This window comes from Dermacentor silvarum, chromosome 4 (genome assembly GCF_013339745.2).
Source record: "Dermacentor silvarum isolate Dsil-2018 chromosome 4, BIME_Dsil_1.4, whole genome shotgun sequence".
Classification (NCBI taxonomy): domain Eukaryota; kingdom Metazoa; phylum Arthropoda; class Arachnida; order Ixodida; family Ixodidae; genus Dermacentor; species Dermacentor silvarum.
The window spans coordinates 83,765,038-83,786,060 of record NC_051157.2 but is presented as its reverse complement, the minus strand read 5'-3'; the positions used below and the strand labels follow the sequence as shown (position 1 = coordinate 83,786,060).

Genomic DNA, 21,023 nt, shown 5'->3' with positions numbered 1-21,023 from the left:
ACAAAATACCTTTCCAACTGCCTACTGTCAAAATTATCAGTGCCAGAAGCATTGACTGATCACTTTTGGGGATATCACTTCAATCCACCTTTATTGGTCCACCTTCAATTCAGCAGAAGCAGATGCAGCAAAAGGAACAGTGCATTCTGTCAGTGCTCATTCCATGTTGCATAGATTTTCGTTGCATTGCGAATGCCTGTCAGTCCAAAGAGGTGTCAACGTCTACTCAGGCACTCCCAAACTGTCTTCCCAGGGGTTACACATGCAGCCACACTGAATGTAAACCCCTTCTCCACCTCAATTTCTGCACTTTTGCAATTTAAATAATTAAATTTACATACTACAGTTTGGAAGAAAAGAAGCCGTGTATTTTGACAGTCTTGGTGAGGAAGACCCATGCAGAATCGACATGAAAGATGCATAGCTGTGCTATATGTGGACACACATAAATGCCTGCATAGGGCATGTTTCATTTGCTTGTGGCAGGCGTATGGAATGAATGACGGCAAATAAATTGGAGGTTCTGCAAGGTGACAACCACGGCCAAATCAAGCTGTGTCTGTCTAGTTGACTCTCAATGCAAATAGGCGAACACTCTGGGCATGCTTGCGCAATTCCTGATCCGTGCCCACTGTAACGGTGTGTCTTTGAAAAGGCGAGTTTCTGAACTGTCTGTTTCTGCCTTGGCAGAGAAACATGCTCCACATAGCCAGTGTTCATGTGAAAGAAATATGTAGTTCAGGTAAACATATCAACTCAGTTTAACATTAAACCTCAGAGATTTGCATTCCAAGCATATATGAAGTTGATGGCCATGTGAGCATGTTTAACTATTCTGCGATTGAAATTCTGAATTCTGATGCATTCGCATACATCTGGGTGATTGATATGTGCACGTAGATGACAAGTGTTATTTCATTAGAAAGCTTGCGTTCAAGTGAGTGGCTGTGGGTCTACTTCAGTTACTCTCTTTTTTCTTTTTTACAGCATAGCTGCTCCCCAAACGTCTATGTCCAGAATGTGTTTGTTGACACCCATGACTTGAGGTTCCCCTGGGTTGCATTCTTTGCTGCCAGGTAAGCACAAGCATGTACATTCCATTCAAACTTTCAGCCCACTACAGATGGCTCCAATTACATATTACTATGGGACACTATCACTGTCAAGTGTCATTTTTACGTAGAGATGTTTCCTGATGCTAAGAATTGTGGATTTAATGAAGTAAAACGAAGTGAAAGCATGCACATTGTGCATCATCTCAACTTTTCTTGCCATGTTTTCGAGCTGAAAATAGCATGTTGAAACGTTGACACTGTTAACTGAAGTGCTCAAATTGTAAAAAACTTGAATCTGATGAACTTCCTTTTATACTCAAAGAAGTATTCCTCTGGAAGCAGTGTCCTGTATTTCTGTATTGTGTGTATAGCATTCTTATTTTTGATTAAACTGTATTGTGCCCACGAAGATATGGATGCAATAAAATGTTCGTAGAGGAGAAATATATGCGACGAAAGGCTGAGGTTAACCAGAGTAATTGTCCGGTTCCTGTCTGGTTGTATACTCTACACTGTACGAAAGCGGAAATCGTAGAAAAAAATAAGGAGATGTGAGCATATGAAAATGACTTAGCGCATACAATGGGCATACACAATCAGGGGTGGGACTCCTGTGCCAATTGCGCATTTTTGATACAGACGCATAATCCTGCGCCAAACACAGAAAATTGACCAAAATTGTGCCTTGCTGCGCCAGAACGGCTTCGTCAGTGGCCGCGAACAGCGAGCGGATTCGTTCTCCGAAGAAGAGCGCAGCCATTCACATTACGCACACCGTGTGATGGCACCTCCCGCAGAATTTCTCGTAATTTTCGCGCTTATAACAATGGACTTTTCGGCGCTTTCGGCTAGCGCGCGCGCGGCCACTGCCGGCTGTTGTTGATGCTGTCGGGACGGCTAGGGCAGCTGTGTTTAGAAAGTACTAGGGTACGGTTGAGTGGGCTGAGCGGCGCAGCTAGCGCTCCCTAGTTGAGGTGCAAGACAACAAAAAAGCAGGCTGAGAGCGCTGCGAGCGAACTAGATTTTTTGGATGCATGCACTGCAGCGGGTGAAGCTGGCGGGCGTCTCTGTCCCCCAAGGCCGGTATAACATAAAACTATTCCAATCTGTTTTTATGCCCATATGGGTGAGACGTGAGCCATTTTGGCCTATCACGAAGGGCTAAAGGTGGATTTGGAATAAAAAGTCGCAGTATCGCCCGAAAGGCGAAGCATCGATTGCGAAAGCAAATTAGTGGACAGCTATACAAAGTAAGAATAATAGTTTTGTCGGCCGTATAAACTTGTAAGCATTGGCACACTAACTAAATTAGCAAGCATGGTGTCACGCGCGCACAAGCAAACATGAACACATCTCACTCGATTACCGTAGAAACTCTCTGTGAAAACTCTGAGTGAGCAAGCGTGACTGCAGCAGTCAGCGAATTCACCTTTGTGCTTGCTGCCTCGCTTCAACGTGAACTAAGCGACGAAAAACAGCGCACACAAAGCTATCAGCACTCGCCCTAGGTCCCTATCGTATATCGCTTTCTAGATAGAGCCCGCGCGGCCGCACCATACGCAGCAGCCGCCGGAGTAGAACGACCGTTCCCCCCAGTGTCGTGCACGCGATGGAAGACGGTGTGCTTCGTCCCTCGCATGCGCGAGATTGAGCCGCCATCGTCGGCTCACCCTCATGCTTTCACTCGCACATGCAGTATACGGCACGTGGTGATGATGTTATCGCCTCTGGACTTTGTATGGAACCATATGGCGACGGCGACACCAGAAATGCGCTTGTAGTGTCCATATAATTGCTATCGGAACAAAACAGACTGCAGTAGTTTTACATTATACCAGCCCAGGGTTGATTGAGGCTCTCTTGGTCTGCGGTGACATTTGTTGACCTAGAAGTTATGTTACAGCATCGATTGGACCGCATAATTTGAGAACATTTTCCGCTATCGTCTTGAGCGTAAGCGCGGGAATATATAGTTTGATCGTTGTGCAACCGATGTTTCCGGCTTTAGAGGAAAGCATGCGCCGAGCCGCCGCTCGACCCACCATTCCATATTCTAGTACAGCTAAAGTATACAAAGCGCGCTTCTACTACTCGCTTCACGTTTGTTTATTCTGTGTCTCGTCGTGGTTTCGAAGTACACTGCCGTATTACATTATTCCACCAAAATTCAGATTGACGTGCTCCAAACTGCTTCAAAATGAAATTTTATTTCCTCCAAATTGCTCCAATATGCTATTTTGTCTGCTCTAAAACGTATTTTGATCTGCTCCAGAAATTGCACCAAAATGACTTTGGACAGTTTCACCCCTGACAATGCGCCCGACAACGATTAGTCTGTCATGACTATGCACGCCTAATAAGAAAATTACTTTTATTCCATTGGCTGTCAAAATTGTATGTGCACCACTTGGCCCTCCGATACATTTATTTTTGCCTCCTACGTGCCCTAAGCAAACTTCCACTGTTGCGTTTTGTTACATAATTCCCTGCAGTAATAAATACTAAAAAAAAATCATGCAAACAAGTTTTATATACAATATGAAGCAGCACTCTTCAGTTCAGAGCCTTAACTGCCCGTTACTGATTTCTCTGTGGAAAAGGTTGAAGCATTCGGGCATGTAGAGAGCAGTGCTGCACTTTTTACTCTTGTTGGCTGTACCTTTTTTTTTTTTTTTTTGCACTGTCGTGACGGATTTTGTTTGCCAGGGTTCGGCACAATCTGATGTTGGAAATGCACCCACTGCTCTGCTCAAAGCATTTAGATGTCTGAATGTGCGCGTAAACATTCTACAATTATCAATAAAAAAAGAAATTAAAACAACTCACCCCTGAAGTAGACACATAGGGTCACATAGGGACAACATTTCTGAGCTCTTGTCCAGTGTATATTGGCTGGTGCAGCATCTATGAATAGCTTTTTAAACCAACAGTACCTCCTTCCTGGCGAATCATTGGCTTTGAGGACATGGCACTCGTTTTTATGCCTGGCGATTCGCTGGCATTGGCAGCCAGTGGCATTGGCAGCAACTCAGTCCGATGTCAGCTGGGACCAAGGTTGAAGGATTTTACTTTCTGTAAGGGGACAGTTGTCAAGTGCACTATCTTCTCTTTGGACTCACAAACTCGCATTTGAAGTTAAGTAATGCCATGGGAGAGTCATGTGGAAGGGAGAGCCATTGTCAAACTAGAGAATAAGAAGATTGGGACCCACAAAATCAGTTTTGTTACTAGAGACTGTGTCCAAATATAGTAAATCGCTGCTGTTTTTCTGCAGTGCACATGCAATGCTTAGTCATGCTTGTACGGTAAACTTCTGTTTATTCGACTCCAGGTCATTCGACTTTTTGCTTAATTTGATCCCTACCAAAGGTCCCAGCTGGTACCCATGCATTTCTATGGGCCCAAACTTTCCTTATTTTGATCCTAGAATTTGCTTTGCTGCATAATTCTATTCAGAGTGTCAAGACAATAGTTCAGAGTGTCGGATCACAGTATTTGCCAGAATCTCATGCGCTCCTTTTTTTTTTCTCAGGAAAATTGAGCCGTAAATTTTCTGTGCGGTATAATCCAATGCAAAACTAAAGCTGTTTTCTGTGATGTTTGTATGCTTAACTGCATAACATGGGGTATTGTGGCAAAGATGATTTTAAAGGCCAGCTTTAGTCCGGCGTAACGTTGGTGCGCGTGCACGGACATGGCATTACGTTGGGAAGAGGTGAACTCTTTATAGTCCGGCACACTAATGGTGGTTGTCGTAACTGGTGTCCATCGGCGCTGACATTGAGATACAACATGCTTTATCTCGGGGAGTCCGATGCTCACTTTACCCAGAATTCTCTGCGTGTATGAGCAGAAGCCTTTTGTATCGGCGGGATCGGAGTCACGGCAGCGAAGGCAGCAGCAGTGAGCGCAAAGCACGATTGTGGGCAAAACAGGCTAGATAGGTGAGCTTGCGCATCATGGTTACGCGTGGCACAGACACACGTATTCACTAAAGCCCCTCCATCCACGCGCTGCCGCTGCTTTTGCTAAGTAGCGCCAACCTTTCATGTGCGCCGCTGTTCCCTGATTCGTCACTCAAACCAGTTCCGCTTCCGCAGTTTCCGCTTCCGGGGTTTCCGTTTCCGGTTTTTCTTCTTCCGTGATTTCTGGTTCCTGAATTTTCGCTTGTTGCACGCTCGCACCTCTACGCAGCAGTGACGTCGCTTCCGTTAAAAATGGAAGCTGGGACTACGTAAGTTCCGCTTGACTCCGGAAACTGAGGGGGTGACCGAGGGAGGAGCGTGGAGGAGGAGGGTAGGTTGGCGGTACTTAACCGGTCTGCGAAAACGCGTATGGAGGGGCTTTAGTATTCACAGGAGCGCGCCTTGCATCTGTTCATTTACTGCTGCCGTATTCTGACACTCGATGTTCATTGCTGTCAAGTAACACTAGACTATAAAAACGGCGCATTTGAACAGCATGCAGAGCAGCGCGTCATGTGGCTGACTTCGACTGATGCTCCCTGGCGTGCAGGCTGCGCCAGACTATGAACAAGCCTTAAAAATCTGTGCGGCAAAGCTGACATTAAAAATACGGCCGCAATTGTGCAACACATATTCTTGTCACCATTTTCTAGCTAAAACGTCTGGTGCATGTTAAATTCAGGCAAATACTTCCAAATGAATAAGCAGTGTATTGGTGTATTTTCTGCATATTGTTTAAAACGATCACCAAATAATTAGGTACATTTCGTTGGGTGTCGTCCGGGTCAAATTAACAGAAGTCGACTGCATTGAGCAAATCATATACAGCTGAACTCTGTTTATAATGATGTTGCATCTGACTTGAAAATATGTGTATATCCAATTTTCATTATAAGCACAGTGCTATATTGGTTACACCCTGATATTGCCACGAAACATGTAGGTTTACTTCGAGAGCACTTGGAGCTTCCGAAATCATTCGTTATACAGGTCACTTCATTGTAAAGGTCACACACAGCACCACTCGCAGTTGAATCGTGACAGAATTATTCCTTCGTTATACAGGCTTCGCTATAGAGGCGTTCATTGTAGAGGCGCTCGGCTGTATCTGTTAACTTGTTATACCCTTCTTCGTTATATCAATGAAGTTGGTGAAATTATAAGGCAGAAAGAATGCCGAAACACGTTGATTCACTTGATAGTGTTGTCAACACAGTCATGTTATGGTGTGAAGCATACAAAGCTCGGGAACACTGCCACTGTTACAGGACCACAGCACGTGTCCCTAATTTAGACAAGCACATGCACCAAGATGCCTAATAAGTTTACTGGCAAGCCTTCAGTGCTTTAGATAGACCACCAACCATTTGTTGGCTTTAAACATCGCCTCAACGAGTTTTTTAATCTTACCGCCTTGCTTTTCGCTAGCTTTCCCAAAACACAGCTGGTTTTTCTCTGCTTCTCGACGCACGGCGCATGCGCACGTGTATAATTAAGGAATGCGTACTAGGCGCTGTTAACGATCTCATATACAAGACACGCGTGCGTGGCAGGCGAAACAAGGGCTCAAATTGCCGCAGCAATCCCAGAAACAGCTCTGAATGGCTGCCAGTGTGCTTATTAAGCATCTAGGTGTTTGTTCTGTGACTGCAGATGGCGTGTGCACACCTGCATAATTTAGAAACACGTACAATGCCCCGTGACTGTGGCCCCTTTCCATTCTTAATTTGCTTTTCCGCAATAATTTGCATATGCTTCACCGCATAATATGGCTGTATCGCGGCAAAGCAGACCAGTTAAGTTTGAATCATCCGGCGAAGGCCAATATTGAGATCGAAATAACGGAAGTGTAGGCCCATATAAATTTATGGGCACCGGCGGGGACCTTTGGTCGGGATTGAATTAACCGAAAAATTGAATTAACAGGAGTTGAATTGATGGAAGTCTACCTACCGTACTACGGGAAGCTGCAACAGCATTTAATTTTTTTTTATATTTGTTTGCAGGTACATCAGAGCTGGTGTGGAACTTACCTGGGACTACAACTATGATGTTGGAAGTGTGCCTGAACGTGTGATGTACTGCCAGTGTGGGTCAGACGAATGCCGAGGACGGTTGATATGAGCCAAGTGTTCACACAAACTGCCGGCGACCTATGTGAAAAGACAGCAGTGTGGCCGCCGGTGTTCTGGTGCGTGTGTGTGGGTGTGTGTGTGTGTGGGTGGGTGCGTGTGTACAACACTACGTTTGCACATGACTTTGTTGTTGTTTGCACCTCGTTCAACTGCCATTATGTTTCTTGTCCTGAGGCTTTCATTCATCATTGTTAAGTGTATTTGACTTTGAGTTCCAAGAAGGAAATGTGTTGTACATAAATAAATTCAACATTTTCATGTACAATGTGGTGCTTCATTCGTCTGCTTACCGTTTGCATGGACTTTGCATGGCATGGACCGTTTGCAAGCAGATATTTCTGCAGCTGCAGCAAACATTTCTGTGATGACTATGACAAGTATTATATTGAAGTGCCTCACAATAAACATGGCAGTAATGCCTAATCTCAATGGTATTTTTAAATGGCCTACAAGCGAAAAACTCAGTGCTTTAATTGTCACGCTCCTATTGGGATAATAGAGAGTTTTAGTTTCACGTACGTGGATGCTTTGCGTACGCAAACGTGAGAACTCTGCGTATGTTCCGCAGCATGCGTCCGCTACGTTTATAGTTTCACGTACGCAGAAGCAGCACCAGAAGTCCCTGCGTGGAGCCCTCGCATACATACGATGGATGCTTCCGCATGCGAAAAATATACTGACCTTTACCGTCTATCTATTTGCGCTACACACAACTGAAGCAGCAAGGTGCAGAGGCTTTTGCTGTCCTTGTCAGCGTACTGCGTGAGCAGGAGGTCTGCGTGATCGTGCACAGTTCGAGCACTGAACACTTTTCCCCTGGCCGCCGACAGCCGCACGGCGATTTCAGTCCATCTCATTAGATGCTGCATCATGTCTTCGAATGGGTTGCACTCTCGAACATCATGAAGTAGATCTAAGTCGTCACTTTTTGAAAATCTTAGGCGCGGAGCACTGCTCGGAGCGTTCGCTTGGTCTGCCGCCATCTTGAAACCTGTTCTCTCGATAGTTTCGTAACTCGCGAGAGCGCCCCGTCGGACCGCCACGTACATAGAGCACGCAACGCAAGCGCGAAGTTTTCACGCGCGTCCGCAAGACGCGCGGGCGGCCTCCACGTTCTGCGCATTTCAGTCACGTAGGAGCTCCACATACGCGAACTCTTCCACGTACGTGAAACTAAAACTCTCTAATGTGATCTTTTTTAATATGATGACATGGCTGTCGTGGGATGCAACTATACACGCTACATAGCAGCAGTGTTCAGCTCCAGCTGCAAAACTGCACTCTGAAGACCTTGCGATTCCATGCAGCAACCTCAATCCCTTGCAGAAGTGTAAATATAGCTGTCAATTTGTTGCATATTTAGGGTCCTTCGTTCTTTGGTTATAGATATTTGAAATTCAGGGGTAAAAATAGGGTGCTACTATAATTCAAAATACCGGTGAGAAATTTGGGACTTTGTGGTCTGGCATGAAAACAAGGGATAAAATTGGGGATTTGTTGTCGGGCAGCCAAAAGTTTGGAATTTTTCTGGTAACTGTTGCAAGCTAATAACACACACGAGCAATATTCTAAACATATATTAACAAGCGAAAACCCTCACAGAAGATGTAATCACAAATAATTCATCTCTACAAACCTCTTCAGGCATTATTAATACATTTAGAGAGACACTAAAGCAAAACACTAAATCAGTTTAGACGGGTGTAAAGTGTTGTCTTGGAAAACTCCATTGTCATTGATTTCAAAAGAGCAGGTTCATTATTAGAACATGGCCGAAGTTTCAGCTTTTGAATTTCGCGCTGAATCCCCAACACTAGTAGTATGTCACCGTGACGTTGCGGATTTCAAAGTATTTTTTTTTGTGTGTATTTAGGATGTGTTGGCTCGGCAAAAGTTCTTGAAACTCTCCATGCTCAATCTTTGGCTCCTTTAAAGCACAATGTAGTCCATTTTTACCGCTAAAGAATTAACTATGCCCTAGGAGCTGCTGTCAAAATCCACGACGTCGTAGCGAGCTGGTTGTGGGAACTTTTGAGGCGTTGCCACCAGTCTCGAACAGCGAAGCTGTATATCGCTAGGCGAAACCGAAATCCGGTCGTCCGATGTGCGCAGAAATTATCATCAGCAATGGCTCAAGCGGCGGCATCTTCTACAGCTGGCTCATTGGCGTCCCTCATCACAACAGCACTCGTGCCACTACTCTTGCTTTCATAGTCATCTTGCACAGCTGGCTTCGTTGCTGCTCATCATTCCAGCATAGAATTTCACTTTTCTGTCGTCGTATTGGGGAGGCCACGTTTACGGGTGTATGAGCCATTCATTGTCTTACGTGACGGACATGTAATTTTGAAGAATCGCAAGCGGCAATGGCGGGCGAATGCTGCTAACCGCGCTGCTGAGCAAACTGGAGACATCGAACGCAAGCGACAACGGCGGACTGCGGGCATACCGTCAGTGATGTCATTCTCTCCGTCGCAGCAGAACTATTAGAGGCTACAGCAGAACGTGTAACCTCATTAAGAAATGCGCAGACGTAACCTATAATTCAGAAAGACTTCAATGAACCGTCTGGATTAACCCAGTGATAAACACCGGGGCTGTGTGTTTCAGCTTCGCTGGTTAACCATCTGTACGGAGTGCTTGGGCTGCAATATTTTATCTCGCTTTTTCTGGCTTACCAAGCGTCTTATGTTGTAAGAATGGTATTTTTGATATTATAAAGGGTAACTTACTGATACAGACGAAAATATATTTTTTCTTTAAAAGAAACCACGTTAACAAAACAAATCAAGACATGTCTGGTGATCCTTTCTTTACATTGCTCTCTGTACTTTTTTTAACTGAACTTTTGTGGGAACTTTTTCAGCAATAGGGGGGAAACCCCAGGCAAAAAACTGGAAGTGGGCTTCACTTCAAGCCACCTAATGCTTCGTTTGGAATTTATTCGGACAGCTCTCTTCATATGTGAACCATAGGTGTCCCTTTCATGTGTTAACATCGTGTGTGACACCATTGCAGCTGGAGATCTTGCATCGGTCTGTCTCCTTTGACCATGCCTTCAAGAGAAAGCAAGTTGCATGCCAAACTTCTACCTTGTCCTGTGTTCCTCCTATAAACCAAGAAATCATGCTTGCTGCACCATTCAGTGTTGCCCGAAGACATTTCAAATGCCAGAAACTTTGTACTCAACACCAAACCTCGCATGGAATTGGCACTCGGAGACATTCCATGAGATTCAGCAATGTTAAAAGCAGCACTTTGTCCTGGTCAGTGCGCTGCTTCGCCAATATGATATGATGAGTCCATGAGATAGGTGTCCGCTAGGAAGTTGACAGCACGCCTCTGCTTAACAAGGCACAGCCTCGGTTAAAGCACTTTGCTCAGTCATAGGGCGTCTGTCAAAAAAGTCTCAGTTTCACCCGAACGGAGAAGCATCAATTGCGATAGCAAATTAGTAGAGCTATACGGAGTAAGTATAGTAGTTTTATCGGCTGCATAGAATTGGGCACATTCGCTTACTAACTGAATTAACTAGCATGGTGTCAGCGCGCACAAGCGAACTTCAATAAATCACACTTGATGACCGCAGACAACCACTGTCAAAATGCTGGCGTGAGCAAGCGTGGCTGCAGCGAGCGAAGGTTCGTGCGGATTATCGCTTCAACGGAAAGCTGAGCGCCAAAAGGGAGGGGGGCTCGGCGCATACAAAGGTCAGAGCCGTGTGGAGATCGCTTTCAAGATGCGGTGCGCGGAACAGCCCGAAGCCGCGCAAAGTACAAGTACGCAGTTGCTGGCAAAGTAGAAGCAACACCCCCTCCCGTCCCGCTTTCCTCCTTCCGCGTCGCCAGTTCCCCTTGCGCCCGGTCGCAAGATACGCATTTGGTGCCGCAGCTAAACGTCACCTCCCATCCCCCCACGACCTTTTGCACGATGGAAGACATCGTGTGTGCTCTCCGCCGTGCGTTTGCTCTCCATGAAAGCGTGCATCCCTCGCTCGCTTTCACTCGCACATACCATGTGTGGCTACGATTTAATTGCCCCTCTCAGCCGTGCGTGTGCTGTCCGTGAAAGTGTGGGTCCCTCTAGCACTTTCACTCCCACATACAGCATATGGCCACGATTTTATCGCCCTTGAACTTTATACGGAACCTCACGGCGGCGACGACAACGACGGCAGAAATCTGCTTGGAGTGTCCATATAATTGCTATTGCAATAAAAGGTTCAAGCAGTCATACAGGCAATCTTGTAGTTGATAATATTTTGGGCCTGAATTTTTCGTAATATTTACAAATTTGGGCTCGTTCTACGATTTTACAAATGTGCGAACCTGTACGAAACATTCTGTTTGTGAAAAAGATTTGCTCTTTGGTCTACGACTATATACTCTTTAAATTAAAATCTTTCGATGGTGAGCTTGAGCACCTGCTTCAAGTAAGTTTAGTCAGACAAGTTCCTATAGCTGGAAAAATTGGCAACGGAAAAACCACTGAAAAGATCGCTGATCTAAAAACGTGTTGCTTGTCAGTCTTGGCTGCTGCAAGTTTTCCGCTGCTTGTGTGTTGCGTCTAAAGGTAAATCATTGTTGATGATAAAGTGGACGTGTATACCACAAAAGGTGTGCATTCAGGACAAACTTAAAAAAATAACTCTGAGCCAATGCAATGTTGAAATTTATATGATTGAAGTTTGAGTTACCGAGGTAGCAGCAGTAGCAGAGACGAGCACAGCCTCATCACCTGTAGCTGTTAACTTTCTCTGTCGTGAGGATGAAGGGAATCTATGATGCCCACCGCGGGAAGAATGTTGATGAGAGGTGTATGCAGAAAGCAGCGCAACAAACATGTAGATAAATTTAAGGCTTCTATCCCCTTTATGTCATAGTGACACATACCAATTCTAGGAGGTTGGTGAAGGAAGGATGGGGGATCGGCAAAGAATGGGCGCATGCCCAGGGGCCCAAGTTGCACCTTCTACTCTGCGGGATGTCGGCCATCCACCAAGTTGCCTATTTGCTCACATACTCGAGGGCACACAACCATTGGCTCAAGTTTACTCGGCGAGACAGCAGCGCCTGTAAAGTGGGGGAAAGAGGCAAAGAAAGGTAAGCTTAAAATAAAAATTCGGTGCCAATTTAGCAGTAAATGTGAGAGAAATGCATGAGCCTTATGTCACACCTCTTTGAATTCTCAGAGCCATGATTTAAACCGTGTTCACCCTATTCCAAACTGTTCACGAGTTCACTCAACATGTGTCCTGCCTCTTCGAGGAGCGAAGTGCAACTGACGGCGGTCCGGAGCAGACCACCATCAGTTACACTATATATATATGAAGCCTGTCACCTAGTAGAGTTAGAGGATGGGCGAGCTTAGAAGAGTGTGTATGTGTCATCATCAGCCTATATTTATGTCCACTGCAGGACGAAGCCCTCCCTGCAATCTCCAATTACCCCTGTCTTGCGCTAGCTGATTCCAATTTGCATGTATACATATAAATATATATATATATATATGGCACTATGCAAAATTTGCGAGAACGAGAGGGAGAGAGCAGCCACTCAGCAAGCAGTGAACCATTTAGTAGCCACAGCCGCCATTTGGATCCATACCAATCCACCAGACGTGCCATGCGAAGCCGGCCTAGTAGCGAGCGGATGACTGCTCGGACTTCACATCTCGTCGCATTCTGCTCCTAGCAGACGACGTGCTCATAATCAAAAGGATTGACAGGAGCGTGTCGTCATTTTGACGTCACCAAAAACGATGAACTCCCCGGACGTTCGTCGTCCAGGGAGTTCACCACTTGCCAATTTGCTGCTCCATCCCTCCCGTTCTCACAAATTTTGTATACTGCCACTTCGTGACGCTGCAGCAACTGAACAGAACGCGTTTCGAACAAAGATCTCTGATCGCACCCCAGGTACCTCTACTAGGTGACCGGCTTCCGACACTTCACACACACACTTTTTTTCCACTTTGACACTATTAATACTATCACATTAAAAAACCTTCACTTTGTCTCTTGTCTGTTGGCACTTTGTTCTGAAGATGAATGTACTATACCGAATTCACCAGGTTTTGGTTCTTTTACAGTATGACCATAGACCCATACAGGGCCTCGTATCAGCATGCAATATTTCGTGCATTCTAAAGGGACGCTCATTGTGATTGCAGCCACTATGCAGTACATAATGTGACCACCTGACTCCACCTGCTAAAGAACAGCCTACACAGCCAAGTTGTACAGTTTGCCCTGCCTGACTGCTGCCATGATTTGTGCAACGGGTGCTGAAAATTTGAATACTCAAGGGAGTGAAGTAATAAAGGCTCATGTGCCTGTAGCAAGAATTCACACAAGAATAGGGAGCTTGCTGTACTCGCTCAGCCATTGTAACATTGTAACATATTGTAACAATGGGCGTGTTCAGATAGTGAAATTTCGCAATTTGAAACGAACTTTTGAGAAAAACAATTTTTTAATATCAAATCAAATAATGAATATTTTCTAATTTCGAATGAAGTGGAATATAACTGTTTCGTAGGGTGCATTTCACAATACAAAAGGATAGGTTTATTTATATTATTTGATAAATTCAATCCATTCACAGCTAGACGTCCGGTCAACTGAGGAACTTGTAAATGAGAAACAACTGAAATGTAATAAAATCTGGTGCACCATGACAATGAAAGTAATGAAACAAAGGAACTGCATGTCACTGCATGCACTTACGAATATTGCATTCATTGAAGAAGCTAATATGTGTAATATTAGAGCACTGTTCACCAGTTTAACGGCTTTGCATATTGAAAGTTGCATGAGAATGTTCGTCCCTATCGAGTGAGAAGGCGGATTTCCCGACAACGTCTGTGGATGGCCACTAGTTCATCAACTGTGTTGTGACACCACATTTCAAGCAGGCGCTAGTTCTGGCATTGAGGGGAAGGCCCATAGCCACCTTGGCGCCTTTATATATCAGCCTGTCCAACTTACTTTTCTGCTGCTGTGTAAGTCGAGCGTATGGGAGATGGTAGCAGAGGCGGGATATTAACAGGGCCATCACAGTCTGAAAATATCCATTTCCTTCAGCCCACGTGACGAACTGAAAATACGACGGAGCATGCCGGAGAACCTGCTCGCCCTGTTTTGGGATATGATTAACAGTGGTAGAGCCACCGCAATCTTACTGGATGTGGAGTCCCAAGAGGCGAAACGTTTTTAGGCTGTGGTATAGGGAAGCCATTATGTCCGAGTTTTATATGTGGTGATTGGCATCGCTGGTTTTGGACCAGTAGCAGTACTGATTTGGTGGAGGAACTTCTCAAACCGATGTCGGTAGCAGCATGGTGTATGTTATTTAGAGTGTGCTGCAGAGTGCCTTGTATGTGTCTTGCTGAGCCGTGATTCATCCAAAAGATGATATCATCAGTGTATATAGTGTAGTGTAAATGTTGGCATGGTGACCAGCGCTGGCGAAGTTAAAAAGAGTTTGCGATAGTACGGACCCCTGTGAAATGCCACGTTGGGGGATGGCCGTAGTTTGGGGATGTGACGCCACCCAAGCGGAGACATTATGTATGGCTGCGAAGAACACAGTGGACATAGTTATATAGCCTGGCTCCACAGTTCTTTGCTTGGACCTCCTCTAACATGCTGTCATGACGGATGTTGTCAAAAGCCTTTTTGAGTGCAACTGTAAGAATGGCCTTCAGCTGAGCGGTGCTGGGAGTGGTGAATATTGCTTCCTAGAGCTGGAGGAGCACATCCCGAGTTGAAATGTGTCGTCGGTACCCAATGAGGGAGTGTGGGAGGTGTTGTGTAGCGTCCAGGTGTGTGTGCAGTTGGTGGACGATTACTCGCTCTTCAAGTTTTCCCACACAAGAAGTGAGGGAAATGGACGAAAGTGATTGTGGCTGTCTTCCACTCTCTCAGTAGTGTGCCAGAATGCCAAGCACTATTCATAAGTTCAAGTATGTGCTCATAATCCTGGTCTGCTAGGTTGCGAAGTCGGCGCACAGTGAGATTGTCGCGGTCCGACGCCGTACTTAGAAGGGTTTCTGCCGCAGCCTGTTTGGTTTCAGTTAATGTGATGTCCGCAGCCCGGGAGGTGTTGTTAGGTTCATGCCCGGTGTAGCCTTTATACGTGGGTTGCTTAGGAGTGGCAATATACTTTTCCTGTATGGCACGATAAAGGTGGTCGGGTGATGTGTATTCGTCCAGAATTTGCTTAGAGTTGGGTGTGTGGCGGCTTTAGTTTGAGAAGGATTAAGTAGTCCACAGACTAGACGCCACATAGACGCAAGGCACAGGGTTATGCCGAGTTTATTGCAAATGCTGTACCAGTACTCTCATGTAAGAGAGTCTGAATAAGTGGCAATTTCATCATTGAGCAGATAGATGCGTTTGTGCAGGCAGCAGTTACACTTGTTTCCCTTCCACCTGTGAATAAGGCCGTGATGAGCCTCCCAATGGTAAAGAAGATGTGTGTCCGCCGGCACATCCTCTGATTGTTTTAAGACATGGGTATGAAGCTAAGTGCGATGATGAATTTGTTGCATCCAATTGTCATAGTCAGCAGGGGTGGAAAGATTGTCTGAATCAGAGTCCTTACGAAAGTTATTTCAGTCAGTAAGTGAATGAAGGTGGGAAGATCTTCTATAGTTGGGCGCCTGGAGGGTGATCTTGATGAGTGTGTGATCGCTACTGAATGTGATCGCTACTTCGTTGGACCATTGAGGAGGGGGAAATCTGGTGTAGTGTCCTGTTCCACAGAGTTCCTGTGATGGGTGGGCAAGTCAGGATTGTTAGGAAGGGTGAGACATTCCTGCTGGGTAATAGTTAGGAGTTTGGTGCCTTGAGCACTATTTTTTGTATTCCCATGCTGTGTGAGGTGCACTGAAATCTCCGGCTATGAGATGAGTGAAGATTCGCGAGGATCGGAGACGTGCCATTGATTCGAGGAATTGGAGGGACTGTTATGGTAGACTGTGCACGTTTGTTATGCAGACTTGATTGACGAGCGGAATACTTTGCAAAAGGGAGAGAGTTTAACAGTGTGGCTGTACGATGTGTGTTGGATAGGGTGGATGGTGAGACCCTTTCGTGTGAGAGTAAGGAGAGTGTGTTCAGATTCTGGTGTGGTGCGTATTGTATCCGGGGATGGAGATTGGCGAGCCGGGTTCTTGTATGAGAATGGAGTCTGGTTTGTCTGGCTGAGTGGCAATGTACTTTGTCTAGAGGCCACACTTGCAGGCGAGACCTATGCAGTTCCACTGCCAAACGTGTGGTGTATCACTCACGATGGTGAACTGACAGTGCTGCAGGGGCGCGAGCGCTCCCAGATGGTTTGTGGAGCCATGTGAGCTTCTTCAATTATAGCGAAGTGGAGGGAGAGGAATTTAACTTCGCTACGAGTGATGCCATGTTGGAACTCAAGGTGTCAACTACTTGATCAAGTGTGCGGGCCAGTTTTGCTTCAAGCGATGTTTTGGATTTGGAAGTGAGTGAGGTTATGCTAACTTCGAATTTGGCGTTAAAGGATGAAGTAATAGTTGCAAACTTGCTATCGAAGCAGGTTTCGGTGGCAGTGATACCAGCTTCGATATGCGCATCGTCAGCGTTGGAACTAATTAATGGGCTTTATTGGCGCAAAAGCCAGTTCTGGCCAAGGAGCGCCAGAATTGGAATTAATGGCCTGGGGGATCGGGAGTCTGTTTGAGGAAGGAAGAAGAGCTATCATCAAGATGGGGTTGTTTACTAGAGTAGGCAGAGAGGTAGATGAGAGAAGATAGGGAGGGGTGGTTTATTTACCAGCGAGTCCTTGAAGGCTGGGAGCGGAGTTGGGGGGGGGGGGGGGGCTGCTGCGGCTGCATTTAATAGTGTGTCTGGTTGTTCTAGAGGCATTACGTAACAAGAGGGCTTGTTTCTTCAGTTTGGACGGTGCAGCAGAGTCCTGAAAGGGCTGTTGAGAATGCAGAGTGGAGGTGATGTTGTCAGAGAAGCGGACGGTTGATCGGTCTTCGTGTAGGCTGAGCTGTTTGAGATAGTAGGCCTTGCAGATGGTAAGATCAGCCTTATGACGAACTTCGCACCTGGGGTCATCGCGGTGTGATTTTTGCTGCAATTTGGACAGCTGGCTTGCACTCGTGCGGTATTTCAGGATATGGGATGTCAGTGCCACAAATTTTGCAGTGGGTAGATCATGGCATGGACAAACGTCTTGGTGATAACTGATGGCCAGAAATGTGTGACAGAACTGTGCCCATTGCTGCGCTCTGTTCTTGCAAGTAGACTGTGTACAGGACATGGGAGTCGGGAAATGTAATGAGGGCTGTGCTGGTCTTGCCCATCATGCGAGCAGACAAGATGTCGCAGGTATCATCCTTGAGGTGTGGGGTCCAACCTGATTTATGACACCCTTGTGGAGTCATGGGGAGGCAGCTTGTATATCTTAATAGAGAAGAGTTGATTGGAAATGTTTACTGATTGGATGACAGATAGCTTAAGGAGGATGTTCAAGTCCGTGATGTGGAGGGTTAAGAGTTTCGTTGGGGCCTGAATTGCAGTAGGGTTTCAGTGTCCGTAAGGCGAGCCGCATGACTCGCGGCAGAGTGGAGCACATGGGGCCATACATTGTGGCAAGTTGCAGACTGGGAGAGGGGTGTAGAATTAGGCAAATTTCCGTTGGCTTACATCTTGGTCGTCGAGGAGCCGCCATAGACCACCCTTCGTTGTCTATCACACAGCGTGGAGGCATGGTGAAAAGGCAGGAAGCCGGCTACTGTGCCTTGGCACGCTCCGGTGATTCGCCAGATGGTTTCGTAGCGCGCCGCCGACACTTTAACGTTCTCAACGTCCGTTCACTTCAGGTGCCTGCGAGGTTCTCCGCCATTGCTTGAAATCTACGCATGATTTTGTTTAGAAAATGTTTATTTCAATAAAAGACGATACGAACACCGAGTCACATAGGTGGCACAATTACACCAGGTCGATAACATAAACAGGGCCCAGACTTAGCGCAGACTAAATACTCGCAGTATCTGCCAACCACTTGGTCGATTTAATTTGGCCCCTCGTAGCTGATCTCCAAGGTTGATCCGGTAAAATGCGACACGAGAAACAAATTACGGGTCATAACCACTGATTATTACATTTCAATGATTACAGCTAGACTACTACGGCGACTGTGCGCCGACTGTGCTGTGTGAAGTGTGGGTAGCCGGTCAGCACTAGCGCACCCAGGATCTCTGCCGGGGGGGTTATATTTTTGTGTATGGGGGTGGGGGAATCACTTTGCATAATATGCAATTTCCTTGCTTTAGCACGAGGAATCCAACAGCAAATAAAATGCCTAATAATTATAATAATGACACCAAGGACGATGACAATGTTTATTTCTTCAGCGTTTTACTCAAAGTAATTTAAGAGTGAATGAATAAATACAAGACAGTGATAGAGTGCTTTTGTTAATCAGGAAAATTCGACCTCGAGCAAGCCACCTCCTGAATTGTGATGACAAAGTCAACAAAGCGGTGAAGGTATACGTTGGACTGGTGGGGTTGGGCGCGAGGAGGGGGGTTACAACAACCCCCCCCCCCCCCCCCCGTCGGTGCGCCACTGCCGGTCAGGTAGAGGTAGAGAGGGGATTGGAGAGCTTAGAAGAGCGCGCGCGCGTGTGTGTGTGTGTGTGTGTGTGTGTGTGTGTGTGTGTGTATATAAAGTGAGTGAGAGTCTGCCGCGACCCCGTAATTGAATAGGCATTTGTAGGTTGAGGACGCACGTACGAAAGAAACGATAAAGCATCGTTTCTTGAAAGTACGTGCATCCTCAACCTACAAGTGCCTATATATACATAGTGCAACTGACACTTATCTGCACCGGACCACCGTCAACTATGATCAGCCACCGACAGTTGCACTATGGTGGCCAGATGCCATAGTTGCACTTAGCTCCTCGAAGAGGCAGCTAGGAAGTGGGTCGAGTGAGCTCCTTAACAACAGCAGTGCGGTGAATGCGGTTTAAATCGTGGATCAGCGTAATGTTGCCAATGTCGCATTTACCGCTAAATGACCACTCATTTTTGTCTGCTTCGTTACCAGCACGCCAACCTTCACGTAGGTGCACTTGCTGTATAACAGGTATAACTTCAGCAACAGGCGATCAAAAACACTACGCAAAGTACAGCAACCCCAGGACGCTGTACATGGAATGAAGCAAATGGTAGGGTGGACTAACTCGATTCGTCTTGACGTTCCACGTAGTACAAAGGGAATGTTCCTATAACTAAAGGTTTTGAAGACGATTTTATGAATGTATAGCAAAGGATAATGCGCACATGAACTACAGGTGGAACAGCTTCAGCTTATAATCTGAACATACTTGAAAACACTTCATTCGCATAGAAACGGGAATAAGACATACCCTTTGTGTGACTAAAAGAAGAAAGACGCAACTACAAACCAAAGCTGTGTCAGTGTTTGGTGGTTTCGTTCCTTGTGTTTGCGCACTGTTATGTTGTGACCACCACCGTGGTTCTGACTAGAGTTCTGACTAGTGGTTCTGACACCCCAGGAAGATTCAAATAAACCCAGCAATGTCACTCATTTTTGTTCTTGTTTCTTTTACTTGTACCGTGTACGCCCGTGGTTTGACCTTATGGTACTTGTCCCAAATGACATGGGACATGTGAAATACGGCAAAAGATATTGACAAAAGTAATTTTGCCATTATAATTTTAACCTCTTATACATGTTTTTACGAAAGCGAAACGCATCGCCGTTGTCGTGACATCTTTATTTCAACGTACCGACGCTTCTTGCTGTCGAATGCCTGTCAGTCGCACTTAGAAATTAACGAGTGTAAAAGCTGTACAGGTCGTAGCATTAAAAGTTTCAACTTATCAACCAAATGCAAAATTTTCCTCCGAGCAATTTATTGGCTACCAAAGCATTATATTGCCTTATATTATCACCCACTTTCGTTAGACGAGGTGGCCGAGTGGTTAAGGCGATGGACTGCTAATCCATTGGGCTCTGCCCGCGTGGGTTCGAATCCCATCCTCGTCGCAATTAATTTTTTTTTCTTTCCTACTTTTTTTTTTTTTAAAGATCGTTGGCGGTTGGAAAGTATCCTTTATTATTGCCTCGGAAAATGGTGCCACCGAACACAGGCTACCAGTGTTAAAGCGCACCAAACCGGACGAGGCTCCAATGACGATGATACAGAGAAAAGATCGCGGAAGTGGGTAGCATTTACAGGATTATTTGCCGATATATTTTTATACTTATATTCCGTATTTCATTTAGGGTCATATTACTTCTTTTAAACTTCGACACTATTTCCACATGCTCCTCGATCGGTACCTTGCCTATAGCTCATGTTAAAAAGCTCCTTACCTATCACGGCTAGCCACCTGTGAATTCTACAGAACATCAGATGCTGTGGAGCCCCCTGAATATAGTCCTTTAAAATTTTGACAATACGCTGGTGCCTTGTTTAGACGCTGTGATGCAAACACGGCCCCTTAAACAAACGTGTGCGTGCGAGTGTGTGTGAGCGATAATAATTTCGACTGCAAATTTAAGCATGCATTTGGAAACGAACGTCTGATGCGTACTACTATCCACCCTAGTAGTATACTATTTATTCGGACAGTGATGGTTGCCTTTGATTTGGAGGGAATATTTTACCTTTTCAGTGATCGAGTATAATCGTCTCAGAACACCGACACGGTTTTCGAAAGATAAAAACAAAGTGGAATCTTCAAACATGATTGAAAATTGCCGCAAAATTTGCGATGTGAGGTTTACTTTACTTAAAATATGTCAGATTTTTAAATGTAACGCCATATGTGAACAATTTTGTGCGCGACAGC

General features: G+C 45.7%; 1 protein-coding gene and 1 non-coding gene across 2 annotated transcripts in view; both read left to right on the top strand.

Annotated features, from left to right (window-relative positions):
* LOC119450321 (histone-lysine N-methyltransferase SETDB1-like) overlaps positions 1–7,407 on the top strand; it is a 119,197-nt gene extending 111,790 nt beyond the window's left edge. The window contains 2 exon segments of the mRNA XM_049665796.1: positions 988–1,076; positions 7,027–7,407. Coding sequence (XP_049521753.1) covers positions 988–1,076; positions 7,027–7,144 — 207 coding nt within the window. The 3' untranslated portion in view covers positions 7,145–7,407.
* A 12,725-nt stretch (positions 7,408–20,132) lies between these two features.
* Positions 20,133–20,214, top strand: Trnas-gcu (transfer RNA serine (anticodon GCU)). Its single transcript has one exon. It is a non-coding gene; the product is annotated as a tRNA-Ser (tRNA).
* The last annotated feature ends 809 nt before the right edge of the window (positions 20,215–21,023 follow it).